At 42.6% G+C, this 23,072-nt stretch overlaps 3 protein-coding genes across 3 annotated transcripts in view; all 3 read right to left on the bottom strand.

The window, feature by feature from the left end:
- Positions 1–419: 419 nt before the first annotated feature.
- LOC106562636 (ubiquitin-associated protein 1-like) lies at positions 420–10,016 on the bottom strand. Its single transcript, XM_045688861.1, has 4 exons — positions 9,873–10,016; positions 5,440–5,593; positions 2,067–2,660; positions 420–698 (listed from the first exon to the last, which is right to left on the bottom strand). Exons 2-4 carry the CDS (start codon positions 5,569–5,571, stop codon positions 420–422), a joined length of 1,005 nt encoding a protein of 334 aa, XP_045544817.1. The 5' UTR covers positions 5,572–5,593; positions 9,873–10,016.
- A 1,488-nt stretch (positions 10,017–11,504) lies between these two features.
- Positions 11,505–15,050, bottom strand: pdcd7 (programmed cell death 7). Its single transcript, XM_014127601.2, has 5 exons — positions 13,618–15,050; positions 13,144–13,282; positions 12,711–12,941; positions 12,332–12,419; positions 11,505–12,050 (listed from the first exon to the last, which is right to left on the bottom strand). The coding sequence occupies exons 1-5, from the start codon at positions 14,917–14,919 to the stop codon at positions 11,912–11,914; spliced, it is 1,899 nt and encodes a 632-aa protein (XP_013983076.1). The 5' UTR covers positions 14,920–15,050; the 3' UTR covers positions 11,505–11,911.
- A 2,212-nt stretch (positions 15,051–17,262) lies between these two features.
- Positions 17,263–23,072, bottom strand: part of clpxa (caseinolytic mitochondrial matrix peptidase chaperone subunit Xa) — a 26,327-nt gene continuing 20,517 nt past the window's right edge. The window contains exon 14 of the mRNA XM_014127602.2: positions 17,263–19,135. Coding sequence (XP_013983077.1) covers positions 19,048–19,135 — 88 coding nt within the window. The 3' untranslated portion in view covers positions 17,263–19,047. The remainder of the gene's footprint in view (positions 19,136–23,072) is intronic.

Consider the following 23,072-nt stretch of genomic DNA (forward strand, 5'->3'; position numbering starts at 1 on the left):
ATGTCCTAGGAGTGTCATCTGATGAAGATCATCAAAGGTTAGTGCTGCATTTAGCTGTGGTTTTGGTCTTTGTGACATATATGCTTGCTTTGAAAATGGCTGTGTGATTATTTTTGTCAGGGTACTCTCCTGACATAATCTAATGTTTTGCTTTCGCTGTAAAGCCTTTTTGAAATCGGACAATGTGGTTAGATTAACGAGTCTTATCTTTCAAATGGTGTAAAATAGTCCTATGTTTGAGAACTTTGAATGATGACATTTTGTGGTTTTAAATTTGGCGCTCTGATTTGTCACTGGCTGTTGAATAGTGTGGGACAATTTCGTCCCACGTACCCTAGAGAGGTTAAACAGAGCACTAGAACGGACATTGGCTTCCCGGCGACACAACTACAGAATGGCCATCTTGGTCAAAGAAACTTTCATTCTCGAAACTGGTCAAATTCATGTCTATGAAATGTTTGTGACTGTGTTTTGAGACGGACCTGTTCAGGGCTCTGCTGGCCGATCTTCTGCAGGGCGATGATGGCGGTGCGGAGCGGATAGCCCCTTTCAGTGATGGCTTGCAGCAGCTCTCTCTCCTCGGGGCTCAGCGCGGACAGCAGCTCCACTGAGGAGTCCAGCACTGATGCGGCGTGGGAACCCAGGGGTCGTGAGGTCACCGAGGGAAGGGCCGGCAGGCATAAGTACAGACTCAGGGACTGCACACGGGGGGAAGAGCAGAGGAGAGAGTGTGAGAGAGAGAGAGAGAGAGTGAGGGGGAGGGGAGGTGGGGAGTTTGTGAAAGAAAGATAACCAACCTCATAAAGGGAGAGGGTTAGCCTGAAATCCCAGCCTGACTAATGCCTCTTAAGTTGCTTGTAGATTGACAACCTGACTGACAGCCTGTGCGTGGAACTGGCAATGTTCACGCAACATGAGTGCAACATTTATAGTGTGTGACAGCACCGAAACGTACACGGCTGGCTAACCTTGAAACACTGGTTTGCTGAGAAATACATTTCCCTGAGTAATTCCACTCGCTAATCCTGATGAACTAATAATAACTTGAGAAGATTCCAAGGACAGACTTTACACTAGCTATATTTAGAGCACACATCCCTCAAAACATTTGAGAAATGTGAATTGGAAAAAACCCTTAATATACTCAGGAGGATCTGTTTTCTCTATCAACTAACATACTATATACAATTTGCTTTACAAAAATATGAATTTCATTTGTTTTTTGTCAAAATGTATTTTACAAATATATCTAAAAGTTTCAAGTTCATCTGAAATACAATCTAGCATATTTCCATCCAACATATCTACTGTATCTGGAGTCCAAGTTGAGCAAATCCCACATGAGCTTGTTGAGCTGTGGTTGGCATTAGAATACGTCTGATACTTAGTGTGGGGGTTTAAATACCTCCCTCATCTTTTTCCAGGCCCATGCTGCTCCGAGGCAGAGCCAGTTAGAGAACCGTCACACTGCCCACTGAGGACATCTGGTTTGGTGCTTTAGTTTTTAAAGACAGCACATGGGAACTAGGAAGTGGGGCCTTGAACTACACAGCCTAGAGAAAATGTTCTTTTAAGAAATGGGAAAACATTCCTACTTACTGATAGAGGCATACCCGGGGGTAACTGAACCCATTCCTACTAATATAAAATAAAGGGATTGATGAATAGAATAGTCTACTATGCTAGATAATATTGAGCTTCTCAGTTGGACAATAACTAGGCAACAATAATGTAAAACGGACACTTTTATCCAAAGAGACTCTGGTTTTTGCGTGTGTCGATATTCATGATGGTGTACAGCTACAGAAGTTAACTAACGTTGGTGACAGTGGCTAGGTAAACCAATTCAAAGTATTGCTGCTCTTTAATAATTTTGGTATTTTTTACTTAACACTTTTTTTCTTAACTGCATTGTTGGTTAAGGGCTTATAAGTAAGCATTTCACTGTAAGGTTTACACCTGTTGTATTCGGCACATGTGACAAATACAATTTGATTTGATTTGATTCTGAGCCTTTCTGAGCCTTTCTCTACTATATTTCTCCTAATAGGAGGTCATGTCCGTACCGGATGGGTTGGCTTGTGGTGTCTGATGGAGGGGACATTCTCTGTGTTGGCCCTGGTCAATGGGTGTCTGGGTAGGGATGAGGAGGACAGCGGCTTGGGTCCTCCTGGGGGGCAGGGGGTCCCCTGGCTACACTCTCTGGAGGTCTCGAGAACGGACAGCGAGTACTGGCGGAGGTTCTTCCTACGCTGGTAGGTCACCAGACCACTCTGAGAGCCAGGTAGGTTCAGGACGTTAGGGGTGCAGGTCTGCAGTGGGTTCCTCACCCCAGGAACACGCTGATCCGACCTGTACCCTGAACCAGACTCCGACGAAGAGCACTCCTCTTCCTCCTCGGAGTCGGAGATGACAAACTTGACCCGGGTGCGCATGTCAACTGGGTTCAGGCTGTGGGAGCGCTGGCGGGGGTTGGGTTCCCAGAAGTCAGAGCTGTGGCGGCTGGCCAGGCGGCTCTCCTGGGGGCTGCTGAAGAGGTGCCAGTAGGGTGGGCTGGAGGGGAGCACCTCGGATGGGGATCTGGGGCCGGGGGGTTGGGGCTGGCTGGGGTAACCACCCTGGAGGCCCTGGAGCACCCAGTTCTCCAAGCTGAACATGTACTGTTGACAGAGGTGAAGATGGGTTGGTAAGTGGCTGTTGGTTGATGGGTGGGTGGGTGGATGGATGAATGGAGTGTACTTTAAGAGAACCATTTAATCATGTTATGTCACTAACATATTTTTGAAAACCAACCAATCAAATGGCGAACCAATCAAACAATCAATCAAGCAATTAATCAGGTAAGCAGTCATTCTAGCAAATGCTTCCTTCTTCCCTCAACTCACGCAACTCATCGACTCACCTACCGCCAATGTCTAACACCCACTCGGCTTTCCCTTAACGATTTGGTCTTTCACTTGGCTCACACTTCTCCAATATCATGTGATTAAGGGAAGGAAGTGAGGAAGGAAGGATCCAATAAGGCCAATGACGCAACACAGCAAATGTTTCACTATCAATTTTCCACCTTCATTTTGTCTACATTTATGGCTTTGTTTGCCTTCCCATCAATTTCCCAGACTGTAGGAAATACCCTTGCATGTGATGCCAAAAACCACGAAACCACGACACCACACATCAGATTGAAGCTGTTCTCTCTGTTAACAAGATGAATGAATTGATCCCAATAGAGGTGTGTGTGCGTGTGTGTGCTTGTGCGTGTGTTTTCAGAATTATACAAAGGTGCCTGCTTCAGCCCAGACTAGATGTTCTTTCCAAATAGCACCCCTGTTCCCTTTATATTCCCTGCACTACATATGAAATAGGGTCCCATTTGAGACAGAAACTCAACTCTCTCCAGATCAGAGGAGGTGAAAATGAAATCTCGACATCAGGCTCCTATAATAATCACATTGGGTTTATCAGATTCTAAACCGCTGACTATGGCTTCAGGGTAATATTAACAATGAGGAGATTATGTATGTGTTGCAGGTGGCTGTCTGTTCCCTATATAGTCTAATACTCTTCATCGCGGCCAATAGAGCTCCCATCAAAAGTAGTGCACTATATAGTGAATAGGGTGCCATTTGGGATGCATGGTCTGTCTCCCACAAGATGGAAGAATAAAGAGACTTGCAGTACTGGGGCTTCGAGAGAAGTCGGAGAGATGTTAAGGTCTACAATGCCTTCTAATGTACATACTATATGCATTGCAAAGGCAGAAGTTAATAGATTAGTTTTTTTAGGACAATATCTATGAAATTATAATTCAAATCCAACCAAATACTTCCACAAATTAGCCTGTTCCCAGATCTGTTTATGCTGACTTGCCAATGACCATAGAAGTAGGTGAGTATAGCACAAACAGAACTGGGACCAGGAAACCACCATTTTTGTTGATGTTTTATTAATTATATAAAGGCCATGTCGTAAAGGTATTGATAAAAAAATCCCAGCGGAGTTTTTCTGGCCCCAGTATTTAGCTATGTTATAGCTTCAAACTCAAAGCTATGTAGGGAGAACACTGTACACACTCTGTGTGTTGAGGCCACTGTGAATTTGGAAACAAACCTTACTCGAACCCTAACACGATTAAGGAGAAAGCTTGGCCGAGGTTTTGACAACTAAACCAAAGCGAGATATTTTCCCTTCTCTGTTAAATACACAAACATTGACTGTATGGACAATGTCGGTGGTCACTGTGGGATTTAGGTTTGGCGGTGTAGCAGTGGACGGGGTCAAAGGCCACCCAGTATCATAATAGTCCTAATTACACTAAGAGAAGAGTAGGAGACGTCAGCCATTTTCCCATGACTTTAACTTCTACCCAGTAAAAGTCGATGATAACATTGGAAAACAGCGTGATTAAAACACCCCGTTCTATATCTGTGTTGGATTCTGAGTGTTATGTTCTATCTGTGTTGAATTTTGAGTGTTATGTTCTGTCTGTGTTGTATTTTGAGTGTTGTGTTCTGTCTGTGTTGTATTTTGAATACTATGTTCTGTCTGTGTTGAATTCTGAGTGTTATGTTCTATCTGTGTTGAATTCTGAGTGTTATGTACTATCTGTGTTGTATTTAGCCTTCCCTGTAGCTCAGTTGGTAGAGCATGGTGTTTGCAATGCCAGGGTTGTGGGTTCGATTCCCACGGGCGGCCAGCACAGAAAAAAAATGTATGAAATTGTATGAAATGTATGCATTCACTACTGTAAGTCGCTCTGGATAAGAGCGTCTGCTAAATGACTAAAATGTAATGTAAATGTAATTTTGAGTGTTATGTTCTATCTGTGTTGTATTTTGAGTGTTATGTTCTGTCTGTGTTGTATTTTGAGTGTTGTGTTCTGTCTGTGTTGTATTTTGAATGTTATGTTCTGTCTGTGTTGTATTTTGAGTGTTATGTTCTGTCTGTGTTGTATTTTGAGTGTTATGTTCTGTCTGTGTTGTATTTTGAGTGTTGTGTTCTGTCTGTGTTGTATTTTGAGTGTTGTGTTCTGTCTGTGTTGTATTTTGAGTGTTGTGCTCTGTCTGTGTTGTATTTTGAGTATTATGTTCTCTCTGTGTTGTATTTTGAGTGTTATGTTATATTTGTGTTGATGTTCCAACCATGTGTAGAATGGCATTAAAGCTTTCTAGTGTCATCAACAAATAAATAAATGATAGCCACAAAGCCTATGTCCTAGTAGAGATTTTTTGTTTTATACATCTCACTGAACTGACAGAAGTGGCTGGCAGGGAGAAATGTTAAGTAGGTGTTAATGGTAGAGTGTCAAAGTGAACGGCAGGGGGTCTGGGTTGTTCATATCATACTAAACAGCTCCTTGCAATGATCAGTGATAATGTGGAGTGATACAAGTGAATGGTGGTGATGTGTATCTACCCTCAATCTCTTACACACACCAACCTCTGTCTCCTGCAGTATGGTGAGATAGTCTGGGACAGTGATGTCTGGGGCAGTGATCAGCTCCACCTCTTCCCTGGGCCCTTCCAGAGATCCCAGAAGGGTCTTAAAAGGAACCTCATCCAGACAGGACATCCTCCTGCTACTCTTCTGGTCACTGGGGGAGAAGGAGAGATGAAGAGTAGGGAGAGGAGGAGGGAGAGAGGAGGAAGATGAGGTGTAGGGAGAGATGAGGAGTAGGGAGAGGAGAAGGGAGAGAGGAGGAAGATGAGGTGTAGGGAGAGATGAGGAGTAGGGAGAGGAGGAGGGAGAGAGGAGGAAGATGAGGTGTAGGGAGAGATGAGGAGGAGGGAGAGGAGGAGGGAGAGAGGAGGAAGATGAGGTGTAGGGAGAGATGAGGAGGAGGGAGAGGAGGAGAAGTAAGAGGAGGAGAGTGGAGGATTGGAGGAAGGAGAGAGATGTCAGTTTCAACAGTCTACTATTGTCAATCATTGTAAACTGGACTCCAGCTGTTCCAGTATCTAGCATACAGCGTTGAGGTCTGGTACTGAGAGACAAGTGGTAAGGTGACAAGTGAGCTATATTGCCTCTCCTGAAATAAATTGCCTGGTATCTCTGTCACATTTAGACAGGATTGGATCAGAGACCAAAACAGATTATCTTCTTGGTTCCCAGAAATCCCAGACTCTTACACTTTTTCCTTTCTATATCGGTAGATTCTGTTACACAATCTAGGAGAGGGAAGTCTGGGGGTAGAGGATTAAGGATTATAAGGTACCACGTCTTACTCTCTCAGTCGTCAACACCTGATGCTCCTCTCCTATTGGCCGAAGGGGACGGAAAACACACGCACGCAAGGCAGAAAGTAAGCATGCACGCATGCATGCACACACACTGCCGTACGAAAGAAAGAATGCAAACACACACACACTCCAGTAAACCCTCCTTAAGCAGACAGGTGTTGTGAGGAGGCTAAAGCATCATCACAACTAAGCCCCTCCTACCACCACAGCTGATATCAACCCCAGTATGGATGCTTCTGTAGAATTAGAATTAATAGAAAGGAAAATAACCCTATTCTTTATATAATGCACTACTTATCTCTGGTCAAAAGTAGAGCACTATATTGGGCATATATAAAAGAGTGTGATTTGAGGCATGGCCAAACAGCTGAAAACAGTCATTGTTGCAAATAATGCATTTTTATATGGCTCAGAATTCTTGGCCTGTATTCATAAAACGTCTCAGGATAGAGTACTGATCTAAGATCAGTTTTGCCTTTAAGATCATAGGCCTAATCTTATTCATTATGTGAACAGGCGGGACCTGATCCTAGATTGCTTTATGAATATTGGCCCAGATGTGAGAAGCTTTGATTGATCCAACATTCCTAATGGTACACCAATATGGCCACCGATGTACCCACCACGAGATGTTCATTTGAATGGGAATGTCTGCTCCACAGAACCATAATGAGTAAAATGAATGTCCTCATTCAAGTCAATGATGCCACAATGGGTGGACTGGCAGCCATTTTAAAAGTGTATCCATGAGGATGCATTCAAACTCTGGTTTGAGGGGTTGTACCCATTTTAGCACTACTTGTTTTGATTCTATGGCTGCCCTTCTAGCTTCAGATGGCGCTAGACTAATGACCAGGCTGGAGACCTAAACAGACAGATGCCGGTTAAGCTTATTAACTTGTTTTTAAAACGCACGAAGAGCGAGACAATGGAAAGTTCAATGACAGTAGACTTACATTGTACAATATAGTCGTCTGTTTCCATAGTTAAACTGCGTCGCTGGAAATGTTTAGTTTTTCAAAATATGTTTTTTTTTTAAGTAGGCCTATCTATCCTTTTTTAAATGAATAACCTATTCAGAAAATATTGTTGTGTGATTCCAGAGTGGGGAAACACCTTCCATATTGTTTAACACTTGTAGGCCTATTATGGCCATCATGCAAAGGTGAGGGAAAAATATGAGAAACACATGAGAAGAACCACTAAACACATACAGTGGGGGGAAAAAGTATTTGATCCCCTGCTGATTTTTGTATGTTTGCCCACTGATAAAGAGGAACTATCATCACCAGAGGAACTATCATCACCAGAGGAACGATCATAACCAGAGGAACTATCATCACCAGAGGAACTTTCATCACCAGAGTCATCACCAGAGGAACTATCATCACCAGAGGAACTATCATCACCAGAGGAACGATCATCACCAGAGGAACGATCATCTCCAGAGGAACTATCATCACCAGAGGAACTATCATCACCAGAGGAACGATCATCACCAGAGGAACTATCATCACCAGAGGAACGATCATCACCAGAGGAACTATCATCACCAGAGGAACTATCATCACCAGAGGAACTATCATCACCAGAGGAACTATCATCACCAGAGAAACGATCATCACCAGAGGAACGATCATCTCCAGAGGAACTATCATCACCAGAGGAACGATCATCACCAGAGGAACTATCATCTCCAGAGGAACTATCATCACCAGAGGAACTATCATCACCAGAGGAACTATCATCTCCAGAGGAACTATCATCACCAGAGGAACTATCATCTCCAGAGGAACTATCATCACCAGAGGAACTATCATCACCAGAGGAACTATCATCACCAGAGGAACGATCATCACCAGAGGAACGATCATCACCAGAGGAACGATCATCTCCAGAGGAACTATCATCTCCAGAGGAACTATCATCACCAGAGGAACTATCATCTCCAGAGGAACTATCATCACCAGAGGAACTATCATCACCAGAGGAACGATCATCACCAGAGGAACGATCATCACCAGAGGAACTATCATCACCAGAGGAACGATCATCACCAGAGGAACGATCATCACCAGAGTAACGATCATAACCAGAGGAACTATCATCACCAGAGGAACTATCATCACCAGAGTCATCACCAGAGGAACTATCATCACCAGAGGAACTATCATCACCAGAGGAACGATCATCACCAGAGGAACTATCATCACCAGAGGAACTATCATCACCAGAGGAACGATCATCACCAGAGGAACTATCATCACCAGAGGAACGATCATCACCAGAGGAACGATCATCACCAGAGGAACTATCATCATCAGAGGAACTATCATCACCAGAGGAACTATCATCACCAGAGAAACGATCATCACCAGAGGAACGATCATCTCCAGAGGAACTATCATCACCAGAGGAACGATCATCACCAGAGGAACTATCATCTCCAGAGGAACTATCATCACCAGAGGAACTATCATCTCCAGAGGAACTATCATCTCCAGAGGAACTATCATCACCAGAGGAACTATCATCACCAGAGGAACTATCATCACCAGAGGAACGATCATCACCAGAGGAACTATCATCACCAGAGGAACGATCATCACCAGAGTAACGATCATCACCAGAGGAACTATCATCACCAGAGGAACTATCATCACCAGAGTCATCACCAGAGGAACTATCATCACCAGAGGAACTATCATCACCAGAGGAACGATCATCACCAGAGGAACTATCATCACCAGAGGAACTATCATCACCAGAGGAACGATCATCACCAGAGGAACTATCATCACCAGAGGAACGATCATCACCAGAGGAACTATCATCACCAGAGGAACTATCATCACCAGAGTCATCACCAGAGGAACTATCATCACCAGAGGAACTATCATCACCAGAGGAACGATCATCACCAGAGGAACTATCATCTCCAGAGGAACTATCATCACCAGAGGAACTATCATCACCAGAGGAACGATCATCACCAGAGGAACTATCATCACCAGAGGAACTATCATCACCAGAGGAACTATCATCACCAGAGGAACGATCATCACCAGAGGAACTATCATCACCAGAGGAACTATCATCACCAGAGGAACGATCATCACCAGAGGAACTATCATCACCAGAGGAACTATCATCACCAGAGGAACTATCATCTCCAGAGGAACTATCATCACCAGAAGGAACTATCATCACCAGAGGAACTATCATCACCAGAGGAACGATCATCTCCAGAGGAACTATCATCACCAGAGGAACTATCATCTCCAGAGGAACTATCATCACCTCTAGAAAAGCATTTGCTACTCAAATGATAGCACAAACATATTAAAACATCGTTATGTGAAAAAAACAGTTGGCGTGACATGAGGCGTTATCCTCATATTGTTTTATTGACTGTACGTTTGTTTATTCCATGTGTAACTCTGTTGTTTTTGTCGCACTGCCTTGGCCAGGTTGCAGTTGTAAATGAAAACTTGTTCTCAGCTGGCCTACCTGGTTAAATAAAGGTGAAATAAAATAAATAAAAAATCATCAAGTAAATACTCAGACTCAACCAAATCCATATCATCACAAAACATTTGCTACTCAAATAATCTGTCAATTTTTTTTATGTACCTGTACTTGTTTCTGTGAGCAGTCCCTCTCTTCTCTGTAGTGCGTTCTTCCTCTCTCAGGCGTGGGTTACTGATGTCGTGTGTGTTGTTGCTGCCTCTCCCAACCTGTTGGTAATTAAGAGCAGTGGGCGTGAGGTCTGAGGATACAGAGGATTAGCCCTCCTGAATCACTGTGCTACTGACATAACTCACTGACTTCAGCTGCTTACCTGCTGCTACCCAGGCACCTGTCGACTGGAAAGACCCAAGGAAAACCGCTCCCATTACACCATCACCACATCCCAAATGGCACCCTATTCTGGTATTCCCTATACAGTGCATTATATAGGGAATAGGTATGGGCCCTGGTCAACAGTAGTGCACTACATAGGGAATAGGCTGCCATTTGGGACCACACCCAGGGTCTGTTAAGGACGGTGAAGCATTGCAGAGCGTTCAGATATACATATATTTTGTAGAACAGATATAACACCAAGTCATAACACATCTACCTCAAATACCTCTGCACATTGATCTGGTACTGGTACTCCCTGTATATAGCTCCACATTGATCTGGTACTGGTACTCCCTGTATATAGCTCCACAGTGATCTGGTACTGGTACTCCCTGTATATAGCTCCACATTGATCTGGTACTGGTACTCCCTGTATATAGCTCCACATTGATCTGGTACTGGTACTCCCTGTATATAGCCTCACATTGATCTGGTACTGGTACTCCCTGTATATAGCCCCACATTGATCTGGTACTGGTACTCCCTGTATATAGCCTCACATTGATCTGGTACTGGTACTCCCTGTATATAGCCTCACATTGATCTGGTACTGGTACTCCCTGTATATAGCCTCACATTGATCTGGTACTAATACTCCCTGTATATAGCTCCACAGTGATCTGGTACTGGTACTTCCTGTATATAGCCTCACATTGATCTGGTACTGGTACTCCCTGTATATAGCCCCACATTGATCTGGTACTGGTACTCCCTGTATATAGCTCCACATTGATCTGGTACTGGTACTCCCTGTATATAGCTCCACATTGATCTGGTACTGGTACTCCCTGTATATAGCCTCACATTGATCTGGTACTGGTACTCCCTGTATACACCTCCATTCTTGTGTATTTTATTTCTCATGTTACTATTAAATTTTTTCATTCTGCATCTTTGGGATGCAGTAAGGTCTACACCAGTTGTATTTGGTGCATGTGTCAAATAACATTGTATCGACTATATCTGTCATGTAGAATAGGGAGTTAAGTCAGCTCTATATGGAACATATCTGTCTCTCTGTATAGAAGAGCAAGGAGCAGGTTAGTTTTCCCTGTGAGCTTGTAACTCGTGACTCCAAAAAGATGTCTGATGTTACAAACTATGAGGAGACAGTGTCAAATGTTTGTACAAGATATTCAACTGGGTATTCAATTGGTTTGATTAATGAGAAGACCAACAAGGAGAAGAGTAATCCTTCCATTCCTTCCTTCCTTAGCAGGCCAGGGTGTTAAGAGATTCTCGGTACACCCATGCTGTGTACAGGTGGTAAACAGTATGGGTGACGTCACTAAGAACCCTCCTCTGTAAGACACGTTTAGCTCAACTGTAGCAGTGACACCAACAGACCATGGTCAATAATCTGGTACGCCAGGCAGGCTAAATATTTATTCACACACAGAATTCCTGATAAATTGGATGTCAATTCAGTCAAATATCAGTTGGAGAGAGTAACTACCAAATAGCTGTTTGTAAAATGAAGAACTGATTTAGAAATCCTTAAAGAAAACCATAAAAATATACAGAAAAAAGGATTGGCAGGAATCTTTTAAGAACAATGTTACATTTTTTTGTCAGGGTAGAAATACCCTAACGAAAGCCAACATTGACATTTCACGTGGACATTTCGTGAATGGCAATCAGAAATAATCAAACAAAAGTAAATTTCCCTCTTCTGTTTCACTTCCCCAGCAGGTCTTGTTGCAGTAACTTGCTGAATACACTGCTAGCGAATGACCAGTCCTTTCCAGAGCCAATATGGGTGTCAGTCAGGGTCCGAGGCAGTCCCCTCGGTCCAGGGCTGTGGCCCAAATCTTGTCTGTGGGGCATTGTGGTAAGACCCAGTCCTGGGGGACCGTGGTGCCGTCTGGGTGGTCCACTGAGACCAGACAGAGGTCCCACTCTCTCCTAGAGGAGAAAGACAGCAGGTGAGCCAAAACATAGGATACTGAAATACTTTAAAACTGCATGCATCCTTCGTTCCTTGATTTAATGACTGGTTAAATATCACTGGTTAGATATGCTTTAACAGTAAAAGCATTGGTGGAGCCCTTTCATACACATATAATGAAGGAAGGAAACAAGGAAGGAAGAAGAAAAGGAAGGAAGGGTGCAGTCTTAATGTATTTGAACAGGGCCTTAGTGGAGGTAAATCTCTAAGTCTAGTAAAATGCTTGTGTGACACAAACCGTATCTGTATTAAGGCTGGTAGTGAGCGTTCTGCCTGTGTGTAGTACTCTCTGAAGGGCTGTAGGGGGTGGTCAGGAGGCATCTCATCTGGAGGAGAGGATGAGGGGAGAACAGTCACATTAAGATAAATGGTTATTCAGATATTAACTTATAAAATCAGAATCTCTAAATGCTGTGTCTGTTTTCCTCTTATTTACCAGTGGTTCAGAAACTGTGTGCCATGAGATGACCAACCTAATACCTTTTGAATTGCTGTGTTCCAATTAACTAAATAATGTGTTTATTTTCACAACCCGAAATAAACATGCTACAACCTGAAAGTGGGTCCCGACTCTCCTTTTGGGAAAAACCACCAGCCTTAATACGGTTTCTAATTACCTCCAAAGAGCATGCTATCCATCTCTCGTTTCCTCAGCAGTAGCCTCTCCCTCTCCTTCTTCTGTCGTTTCTCCAGGTCCCTCCTGCGCTCCTCCTCCTGCTCGCTCTCCAGCATCACCCGCAGGGCGTTCTCCTCTGCCCCATACACCCCTGTCCTCTTCCTGATCAGTGCACGCAGGCGCTCCACCAGCCCATCAAATGCTTGGTCGGCTTCTTTCTCCGGGAAGATCCCTGGTAGAGGACACAAACAGAGAGAAGTTTATGTTCAGCTGTCAGAAAACGTTTTAAAATGGAGTGAAACAGAGAGGTACTGCATGAATTTGTTCAATGAGAACAGAGATTTTTGACTATTGTTGTTGTGAAGTTGAACAGCAGTTGGCTAGACAAAAGATCTGAAGAGAAACTGTTCCACCATTATGGTGCTTCTCCTTACCTTTCCTGGAGGCTGCCTCCTTCCTGAGTTTTCGTAGCTTCTCCAGTGACCTGAGTATGTCCAGCATCCTCTTGGCATCTGCCTGCTTCTTCCTCACTTCACAGAGCACCGTGTCAGCAGCCAGCTTCAGCTCTTGCTCCTGATGGGGGAGGGGAGCACAAAAAAAGACATAACAGAAGCCGTGTTCATAGTCTGGGTGTGTAACACACATTACTTAGAGCAGGAGTGTGTCTCATCTCCAGTCCCTGGGGAGCACCACGGTTGCACAGTTTATTTCTAGCCCAACACACACGCTTCAAATTCTCAACTAAACATCAAACCCTTCCTTAGTTGAATCAGATGTGCTGGGCTAGAATAAAAAAATGCAACCTTTAGGTTTAAAGCAGGAGGGCTCCGGTCTGAAGGTGGAAAGGGGGAGCTATCGATCAGAGATGAGACACTGAGTTTGACAGTGCTCCCTTTCATTTCTCTCACCCTCTTCTTCTCCTCTACTTCATGGATACGTTTCATCCTCCACTTGTCGATGGCCGCTTCATGCTCAGCCACTCGTTCCTCGTCCTTCTGTTTGTCCTCCTCCTGTTCCACTTGTCGACGCCGCAGCCTGGCCCTTCTCTTACTGATGGAACTCAGTTTCTTTTGAAGACTTTCAACACACTCAGAGTCACCAAGGACCTTCAGTTTCTCTTGCAGATCTGTTTTCACACTCACTGCCTCAGCGTAAGAATCCGCCCAGACGCTCTCGTTCTCCAAGTTGTGCTTCAGCATTTCACAAGCCATGGACAGCTTTGAAACGAGCTGTATGGCACCGTACAGGGTGTCTCGTATGTGAGCCACGGAGACCTTTGGGTGTGTTTGCCTTGAATGAGGTTGTGCCGGTTTGGAGGTCTTGGCTGTTGTCCTCTCTCGGTTCCTCAAGAAATGCTTCAGCCACTGTTCGTCTTGCATCCTCTGAATGGATTCTTCGTCTGGCGGCTGTGGAGCCGTAGGCCTGCTAAAACCTTGGTCACGCTGCAAAGCTTTTCCCATCGGAATCAAGGAGGGGGAGGCTAGGAGAGGTCTGCTACGATGTTCAGTGTAACCACTGTCTGTATGCTTTGGTCTAAAACTTGCATCAGGGTTTCCATACTGACTGTGTTGTGGACCGGGGCTAGGGTATGCTGGATTGTGATCAAATGATCTTTGGAAATCTGAAGTTCCCATGTTCGATTGAGCATCACCCACATTGTAGCCCTGAGCCCATGAGTTTGGTGGTCTCCCCTCATGTGTGTTGGGTTCCAGGTTTGGATGACTGTGGAGGGGAGCTGGTTGTGAAGACATGGGAGGGAACTGACTGAGTGCCGGGTTGTTGAGGGGCGGCGGTATCGACGGATCAAAACCATATCCCGGGGACGACATATGAGGTGGTCCGTAGCCTTCAAATCTAGGCGGTGGTTGTGGAAAGGGGGGTCTGAAGCCATATGGTTGACTGCCATATCCTGACACGGGTGGAGGTGGAGTCCACTCTTGACTTTGAGGGAATCTCTGGTCGCTAACTGGGGCTTGTTGTGGTGGAGGAAGATATTGGGAAGGGTTTTGACCGGGCCAAAACGCTCCAGCAACGTTACTTGAACTCGGCATGTTACTTTGAAACGAGGTTTCACATACTGGTGGTGGTTGTATCGGCGGCGGTCCGAGATATGGAGGTCCCCCTCTAAGGTAAAACGTATCGGGACCTCCGGTGTTAGAAACGGGTTGCTGCCGTCCTCCTGACGTAGACTGGAACGTTGGTTTATCCATTTTCAAGAGGCGTGATACTGTGGAAAATAATAATCTCGGTTGTTTTCAAATGTATTTAGCTAGCTAACGACACTTTTGAACGCTGGGGGCGACCATGTTTACAAGGTGACGTCACACCCCGGATATAGTACACGTATATCCGTTTCTTTTTTACGACGCGAAAGACCGGGGGCATCCCAATTGGCTAAAATGGCTTCCTCTCCTCTCCTCAAATGAAATTATATTTGTCACATGCGCTGAATACAACGGGTTTAGTCTACCGTGAAATTATTTTTTAGGAGTCCTTCCCAATAATGCAGAGTAAAAAAAACGGCCTAGAATACGTTTTCTGTCATTGGCATTAGCCCTTCCGTACAATTGTCTTTGTCTCCTCTACTAATTTGGTGGACAGACTTCTATGATTTAATAAACGAGACCGTTTAACCATTGAACTATATAATAACCCCCCATTCTGTCAGGTCGGTGCAGAGGAAAGAAAAGAGAAAGAAAGGTGACGAGGAAAGGAAGACACTTTAGACTTGAGATGCTGTTTCAAAAAGCAGACGAGGTCCCATTACGCTTAGCTGGCTTCCTTGGCTTGGCTTCTTCAGAGAGCGGTGAGAGAGAGGGAGAGAATTCTACAACCACCTAAATTAAAGTGATTCCCAAACCTTCAATAACAAAGCCGTCACCTACAGAGAGATGAACCTGTAGAAAAGTCCCCAAAACAAGCTGGTCCTGGGGCTCTGTTCACAAACACAAACAGACCCCACAGAGCCCCAGGACAGCAGATGCAACCAAATCATGAGAAAACAAAAAGATAATTACTTGACACATTGGAAAGAATTGACAAAAAAACTGAGCCAACTAGAATGCTATTTGGCCCTAAACAGAGAGTACACAATGGCAGAATACCTGACAACTGTGACTGGCCCAATTTTTGTAATTTTAAAATTTCACCTTTATTTAACCAGGTAGGCCAGTTGAGAACAAGTTGTCATTTACAACTGAAACCTGGCCAAGATAAAGCAAAGCAGTGCGACAAAAACAAACGACACAGAGTTACACAAACAAATGTACAGTCAATAACACAATAGAAAAAATCTATATACAGTGTGTACAAATGTAGAAGAGTAGGGAGGTTGGCAATAAATAGGCCATAGAGGCGAAATAATTACAATTTGGCATTAACACTGCAGTGATGGATGTGCAGATGATGATGTGCAAGTAGAGATACTGTGGTGCAAAAGAGCAAGAGGGTAAGTAATAATATGGGGGTTAGGTAGTTGGGTGTGCTATTTACAGATTGGCTGTGTACAGGTACAGTGATCGGTAAGCTGCTCTGACAGCTGATGCTTAAAGTTAGAGAGGGAGATATATAAGACTCCAGCTTCAGTGATTTTTGCAATTCGTTCCATTCATTAGCAGCAGAGAACTGGAAGGAAAGGCGGCCAAAGGAAGTGTTGGCTTTGGGGATGACCAGTGAAATATACCTGCTGGAGCGCGTGCTACGGGTGGGTGTTGCTATGGTGAACAGTGAGCTGAGATAAGGCGGAAAGCTTTGAGGAAAATTAAAGAAAACTTTGACAATGTACAGACTCAGTGAGCATAGCCTTGCTATTGAGCAAAGGCCGCCGTAGGCAGACACCCTATGTGCACACTGCCCACAAAATGAGGTGGAAACTGAGCTGCACTTCCTAACCTCCTGCCAAATGTATGACCATATTAGAGACATATTTCCCTCAGACTACACAGACCCACAAAAATTCAAAACTTGCATATCTATTGGGTGAAATACCACTCATTTTACTTTTTGTACTTTAACTATTTGAATATTGTTACAATACTGTATATTGACATAATATCGCATTTGAAATCGCTTTACTCTTTTGGAACTTTGGTGAGTGTAATGTTTACTGTTCATTATTCCTAGTATTTTTTCACTTTTGTTTGTCATCTATTTCACTTGCTTTGGCTATGTAAACATGTGGTTCCCATGCCAATAAAGCCCCTTAAACTGAATTAAATTGAGAGTGAGAGAGAAGTTCCTCTACTGCTCATAGATCATTGTTGTGACATTTTTTAAATAACTAATATAAATATATATCTAATAATATACATATATATATAATATAAATATATTATAATATAAATATATATCTAATAATATAAATATTTACTCAGATAGCCCAATTCGGATCTTTTTCCACTAATTTACAAAATATCAAGATTGGGCTGCCTGTGTAACCGCAGCCTATAAAAACTGATGAGGGTGCATGTTTTTGGGTGGCTAGGACTAAATAAACCCACCAGGACTGAAGAACACTGGACAACTGTAGTTCATCAAACAACCTCTGAACACTCTTAAGTGATTAATATATTTATTAAAGTCTCACATTTACATAGGTTCACAACTATTCAGAGCAAAATAGGGTTGCTGCCACACAGATGGCATCAGTTCTGATGGACTGTACATCACACAATTGCCCAATTCTAAATCAAGACCTTAAGCTGTGTTCATAACCAAGTGGGAAGGTGTTATTTACCACATAGAAAACCTACTTGAATGCCCCTCCAACTGGTAATTACTAGTGGGAAACTCATCTATCATCCCTGAGCGCCAACTTCGCCCACATGTTGACCTCTGACGTCACCCACTAAGGAAATGACCTCGATAACAGCATTTTAGGCAGTTACATGCAGTAAAACATTATTTATAAAAAGCTATCTATTAATGTTTTTGAACACATATGTTTACAAGCATGATAGCTGTACTTTTAGTTTGTGATTGACGCAGCTTGTTTGCAATTAGCCAATCAGCGTTTCTCAACGAGTTCAAAGCATGTGAATGCATCCAACTGATATTTATGACTTCAGCTGGTAATTACCACCTTCCCACTTGGTTATGAACGCAACATAAGCCCCAAGATAAAGTCCCTATGTACTTATGTAGATTTGAAAGGTTTGGATGGGTGTAACCAACATCACAGAAACCCATAAGACCCCTAAACTGTTACCATATTGCTAACACCTGTCAAATCTTCTGAGATCTACACAGGTGTCTAGGGGTCAAAGGGGAATTGAGCAAATTATCTAGATTCTAGGGCCTTACTGTCTGAGATTTCAAAACGTTATATCTGTATATAAAGTGTACAAAAAAGCCCAGCTTCTTTTAAAGAAACTGCATTGAATGAAAAGTTTCTCAGTGTATAGTGTTGAGCAAATCAGACAATGCATTTCTAAAGACTGGTATGTTTCCATTCAAAAACACCAATGATGTCATGGCTTCATTAAATGTGTAGGTAGTTCTAAACGGTTCCATAAAGAAACGTCAAAAACAACCACAATGGGAAAATGTGTTGAAAATCTGACATTATCAAAGCTGGTTGGGATCAATTCAAGCCCCCCTCCCTATCTCGAGCCCAGATATCTTACACGTTTCATCTCATACATGGCATACTAACTGTACATACAGTATACTAGTAATTCCAGTGTTGGATATTTGAAATCCACCACAGAGCAGCCAAACTGATCTTTTTTGAAAAAGTTAACAATTTGACTATAAATACTTGTTCTGTAAAGAATGCTGGTTTCTATGACCTGGCTGACCTCGTCATCAGAGAGTTGTGAAGAAACAAAATGGCTTCCTAAATTACATCAGAAAGACATGGTGGTTAAAACAAACAAACAAAAAAGTATCCTATCCTACCTTGATCCTTGATTGTCAAAAATAAAATGGTGTCAAAATGAAATAAGAGAAAATAGATTTTGGACTTGATACAATCCATTTCCATTAAGGTTTCCCAAACAAGTACTTATCACAAAGAGACACTAGCTACTTTATGAGAAAAAGTAAAAGTGTCTTTATATTTAAACAGGATAACGTTCTCTCTCCTTTTCTCTCTCTCTCTGGGAAAGATGCGTAGAGAATACTTGGTTAATGTTAATTCTTAAACCTTTGCAACAATATGGGAACAAACTTTTTCCGATGTATGAAATCGCATAACCTACATCATCATGATCAACACTGATGTAATTCAGATGACATAATTACATTTGAAGTTATAATAATGGTATTTGTAAAATGCCATAGCTTATTAAATTGAAATGATGGCAATTTCTGAAGCTCCATTTTGGACTGTTAGTTACTTAGTTGTTGGCTGCATCTGCCTGCCTTGGCCAGCTCTCCTCCTCTATCCCAGAGTCATACTCCTCCTCAGACTCTTTAGCAGGTGCTCTGGAGACACAAAAAAAAGATTAAATTCTGCTGCAAATAAATGAAAAGTAATGGTAAAATACTGTATTTTCAATTCAATTGTGGAGAAACCACACCATATAAGATTTGCATAGTTCGTCAGATCCTCAAAAGGTTCTACAGCTGCACCACCGAGAGCATCCTGACTGGTTGCATCACTGCCTGGTATGGCAACTAGAGGTCGACCGATTAATCGGAATGGCCGATTAATTAGGGCCGATTTCAAGTTTTCATAACAATCGGTAATCGGTATTTTTGGACAACGATTTGCCGATTTTTTTTATTTAATTTTTTTTCTTCATTTTTTTAAATGTATTTTTTATTTAACTAGGCAAGTCAGTTAAGAACAAAATCTTATTTTTAATGACGGCCTAGGAACGGTGGGTTAACTGCTTTGTTCAGGGGCAGAACGACAGATTTTTACCTTGTCAACTCGGGGATTTGTTTTTGCAACCTTCCGGTTACTAGTCCAACGCTCTAACCACCTGCCTTACATTGCACTCCACGAGGAGCCTGCGTGGCAGGCTGACTACCTGTTACGCGAGGGCAGCAAGAAGCCAAGGTAAGTTGCTAGCTAGAATTAAACTTATCTTATAAAAAACAATCAATCTTAACATAATCACTAGTTAACTACACATGGTTGATGATATTACTAGTTTATCTAGCGTGTCCTGCGTTGCATATAATCGATGCGGTGCCTGTTAATTTCTCATTGAATCACAGCCTACTTCGACAAACGGGTGATGATTTAACAAGCGCATTTGCGAAAAAAGCACTGTTGTTGCACCAATGTACCTAACCATAAACATCAATGCCTTTCTTTAAAATCAATACACAAGTATATATTTTTAAACCTGCATATTTAGTTAATATTGCCTGCTAACATGAATTTCATATAACTAGGATAATTGTGTCACTTCTCTTGCGTTCCGTGCAAGCAGTCAGGGTATATGCAGCAGTTTGGGCCGCCTGGCTCATTGTGAAGTCCATTTATTCCTAACAAAGGCCGTAATTAATTTGCCAGAATTGTACATAATTATGACATAACATTGAAGGTTGTACAATGTAACAGCAATATTTAGACTTAGGGATGCCATCCGTTAGATAAAATACAGAACGGTTCCGTATTTCACTGAAAGAATAAACGTTTTGTTTTCGAATGATCGTTTCTGGATTCGACCATATTAATGACCAAAGGCTCGTATTTCTGTGTGTTATTATGTTATAATTAAGTCTATGATTTGATAGAGCAGTCTGACTGAGCGATGGTAGGCAGCAGCAGGCTCGTAAGCATTCATTCAAACAGCACTTTCGTGCATTTGCCAGCAGCTTTTCGCAATGCTTCAAGCATTGTGCTGTTTATGACTTCAAGCCTATCAACTCCCGAGATTAGGCTGGTGTAACCGATGTGAAATGGCTAGCTAGTTAGCGGGGTGCGCGCTAATAGCGTTTCAAATGTCACTCGCTCTGAGACTTGGAGTAGTTGTTCCCCTTGCTCTGCATGGGTAACGCTGCTTCGAGGGTGGCTGTTGTCGATGTGTTCCTGGTTCGAGCCCAGGTAGGAGCGAGGAGAGGGACGAAAGCTATACTGTTACACTGGCAATACTAAAGTACCTATAAGAACATCCAATAGTCAAAGGTATATGAAATACAAATCGTATAGAGAGAAATAGTCCTATAATTCCTATAATAACTACAACCTAAAACTTCTTACCTGGGAATATTGAAGACTCATGTTAAAAGGAACCACCAGCTTTCATATGTTCTCATGTTCTGAGCCAGGAACTTAAACGTTAGCTTTTTTACATGGCACATATTGCACTTTTACTTTCTTCTCCAACACTTTGTTTTTGCATTATTTAAACCAAATTGAACATGTTTCATTATTTATTTGAGGCTAAATTGATTTTATTGATGTATTATATTAAGTTAAAATAAGTGTTCATACAGTATTGTTGTAATTGTCATTATTACAAATAAAAAAAAAAATTGTCCGATTAATCGGTATCGGCTTTTTTTGATCCTCCAATAATCGGTATCGGTATTGAAAAATCATAATCGGTCGACCTCTAATGGCAACTGCTCGGCCTCTGACCGTAAGGCACTACAAAGTGTAGTGCGTACGGCCCAGTACATCACTGGGGCCAAGCTTCCTGCCATCCAGGACCTCTATACCAGGTCGTGTCAGAGGAAGGCCCTACAAATTGTCAAAGACTCCAGCCACGCTAGTCATAGACTGTTCTCTCTGCTACCGCACAGCAAGCGGTACCGGAGCGCCAAGTCTAGGTCCAAGAGGCTTCTAAACAGCCTCTACCTCCAAGCCATAAGAGTCCTGAACATCTAATCAAATGGCTACCCAGACTATTTGCATTGCCCCCCACCCCCCTCTTTTACGCCGCTGATACTCTCTGTTATTATCTATGCATCGTCACTTTAATAACTCTACCTACATGTACATATTACCTCAATTACCTCGACTAACCGGTGCCCCTGCACATTGACTCTGTACCTGTATCCCCTGTATATACAGTTGCAAGAAAAAGTAAGTCAGCCCTTTGGAATTACCTGGATTTCTGCATAAATTATCATCAAATTCGATCTGATCTTCATCTTAGTCACAACAATAGACAAACACAGTGTTAAACCAATAACACACAAACGATTGTATTTTTCTTGTCTATATTGAATACATCATTTAAACATTCACAGTGTAGGTTGCAAAAGTATGTGAACCCCTGGGCTAATGACTTTTCCAAAAGCTAATTGGAGTCAGGAGTCAGCTAACCTGGAGTCCTCAATCAATGAGACGAGATTGGAGATGTTGGTTAGAGCTGCCCTGCCCTATAAAAAAACTCACAAAATTTGAGTTTTCTATTCACAAGGAGCATTGCCTGATGTGAACCATGTCTCGAACAAAAGAGATCTCAGAAGACATAAGATTAAGAATTGCTGACTTGTATAAAGCTGGAAAGGGTTACAAAAGTATCTCTAAAAGCCTTGATGTTCATCAGTCCACGATAAGACAAATTGTCTAGAAATGGAGAAAGTTCAGCACTGTTGCTACTCTCCCTAAGAGTGGTCGTCCTGCAAAGATAACTGCAAGAGCACCGTGCAGAATGCTCAATGAGGTTTAGAAGAATCCTAGTGTCAGCCAAAGACTTACAGAAATCTCTGGAACATGCTAACATCTCTGTTAACAAGTCTACGATACGTAAAACACTAAAGAAGAATGGTGTTCATGGGAGGACACCACGAAAGAAGCCACTGCTGTCTAAAAACCATTGCTGGCCATCTGAAGTTTGTAAAAGATCACCTGGATGTTCCACAGCGCTTCTGGCAAAATATTAAGTGGACAGATGAAACAACAGTTGAATTGTTTGGAAGGAACACACAATGCTATGTGTGGAGAAAAAAAGGCACAGCACACCAACATCAAAATCCCTTCCCAACTGTAAAGTATGGTGGAGGAAGCATCATGGTTTGGGGCTGCTTTGCTGCCTCAGGGCCTGAACAGCTTGCTATCATTGGAAAAATTAATTCCCAAGTTTATCAAGACATTTTGCAGGAGAATGTAAGGCTATCTGTCCGCCAATTGAAGCTCAACAGAAGTTGGGTGATGCAACAGGACACCGACACAAAACATAGAAGTAAATCAACAACAGAATGGCTTCAACAGAAGAAAATATGCCTTCTTGATTTTGTCCCCCCACATCAAACGCGATCACAACACGCCGGTTGAAATATTAAAACAAACTCTGAACCAATTATATTAATTTGGGGACAGGTCGAAAAGCAATTTTGCTAGCTAGCTTGCAGTTGCTAGCTAATTTGTTATATTTCGCTAGCTTGCTGTTTCTAGCTAATTTGTCCTGGGATATAAACTTTGAGTTGCTATTTTACCTGAAATGCACAAGGTCCT

This window comes from Salmo salar, chromosome ssa11 (genome assembly GCF_905237065.1).
Source record: "Salmo salar chromosome ssa11, Ssal_v3.1, whole genome shotgun sequence".
Lineage (NCBI taxonomy): Eukaryota > Metazoa > Chordata > Actinopteri > Salmoniformes > Salmonidae > Salmo > Salmo salar.

Coding starts and splice junctions, on each gene's coding strand:
- LOC106562636 (XM_045688861.1), bottom strand. CDS start 5,571: ATGTCCTGTCTGGATGAGGTTCCTTTTAAGACCCTTCTGGGATCTCTG. Junction 2,661..5,439: donor CCATACTGCAGGAGACAGAG/GTTGGTGTGTGT, acceptor CTCTGTCAACAG/TACATGTTCAGCTTGGAGAA. Junction 699..2,066: donor ACCACAAGCCAACCCATCCG/GTACGGACATGA, acceptor CCCCGTGTGCAG/TCCCTGAGTCTGTACTTATG.
- pdcd7 (XM_014127601.2), bottom strand. CDS start 14,919: ATGGATAAACCAACGTTCCAGTCTACGTCAGGAGGACGGCAGCAACCC. Junction 13,283..13,617: donor AAGTAGAGGAGAAGAAGAGG/GTGAGAGAAATG, acceptor CTCCCCCATCAG/GAGCAAGAGCTGAAGCTGGC. Junction 12,420..12,710: donor GGATAGCATGCTCTTTGGAG/GTAATTAGAAAC, acceptor CCTCTCCTCCAG/ATGAGATGCCTCCTGACCAC.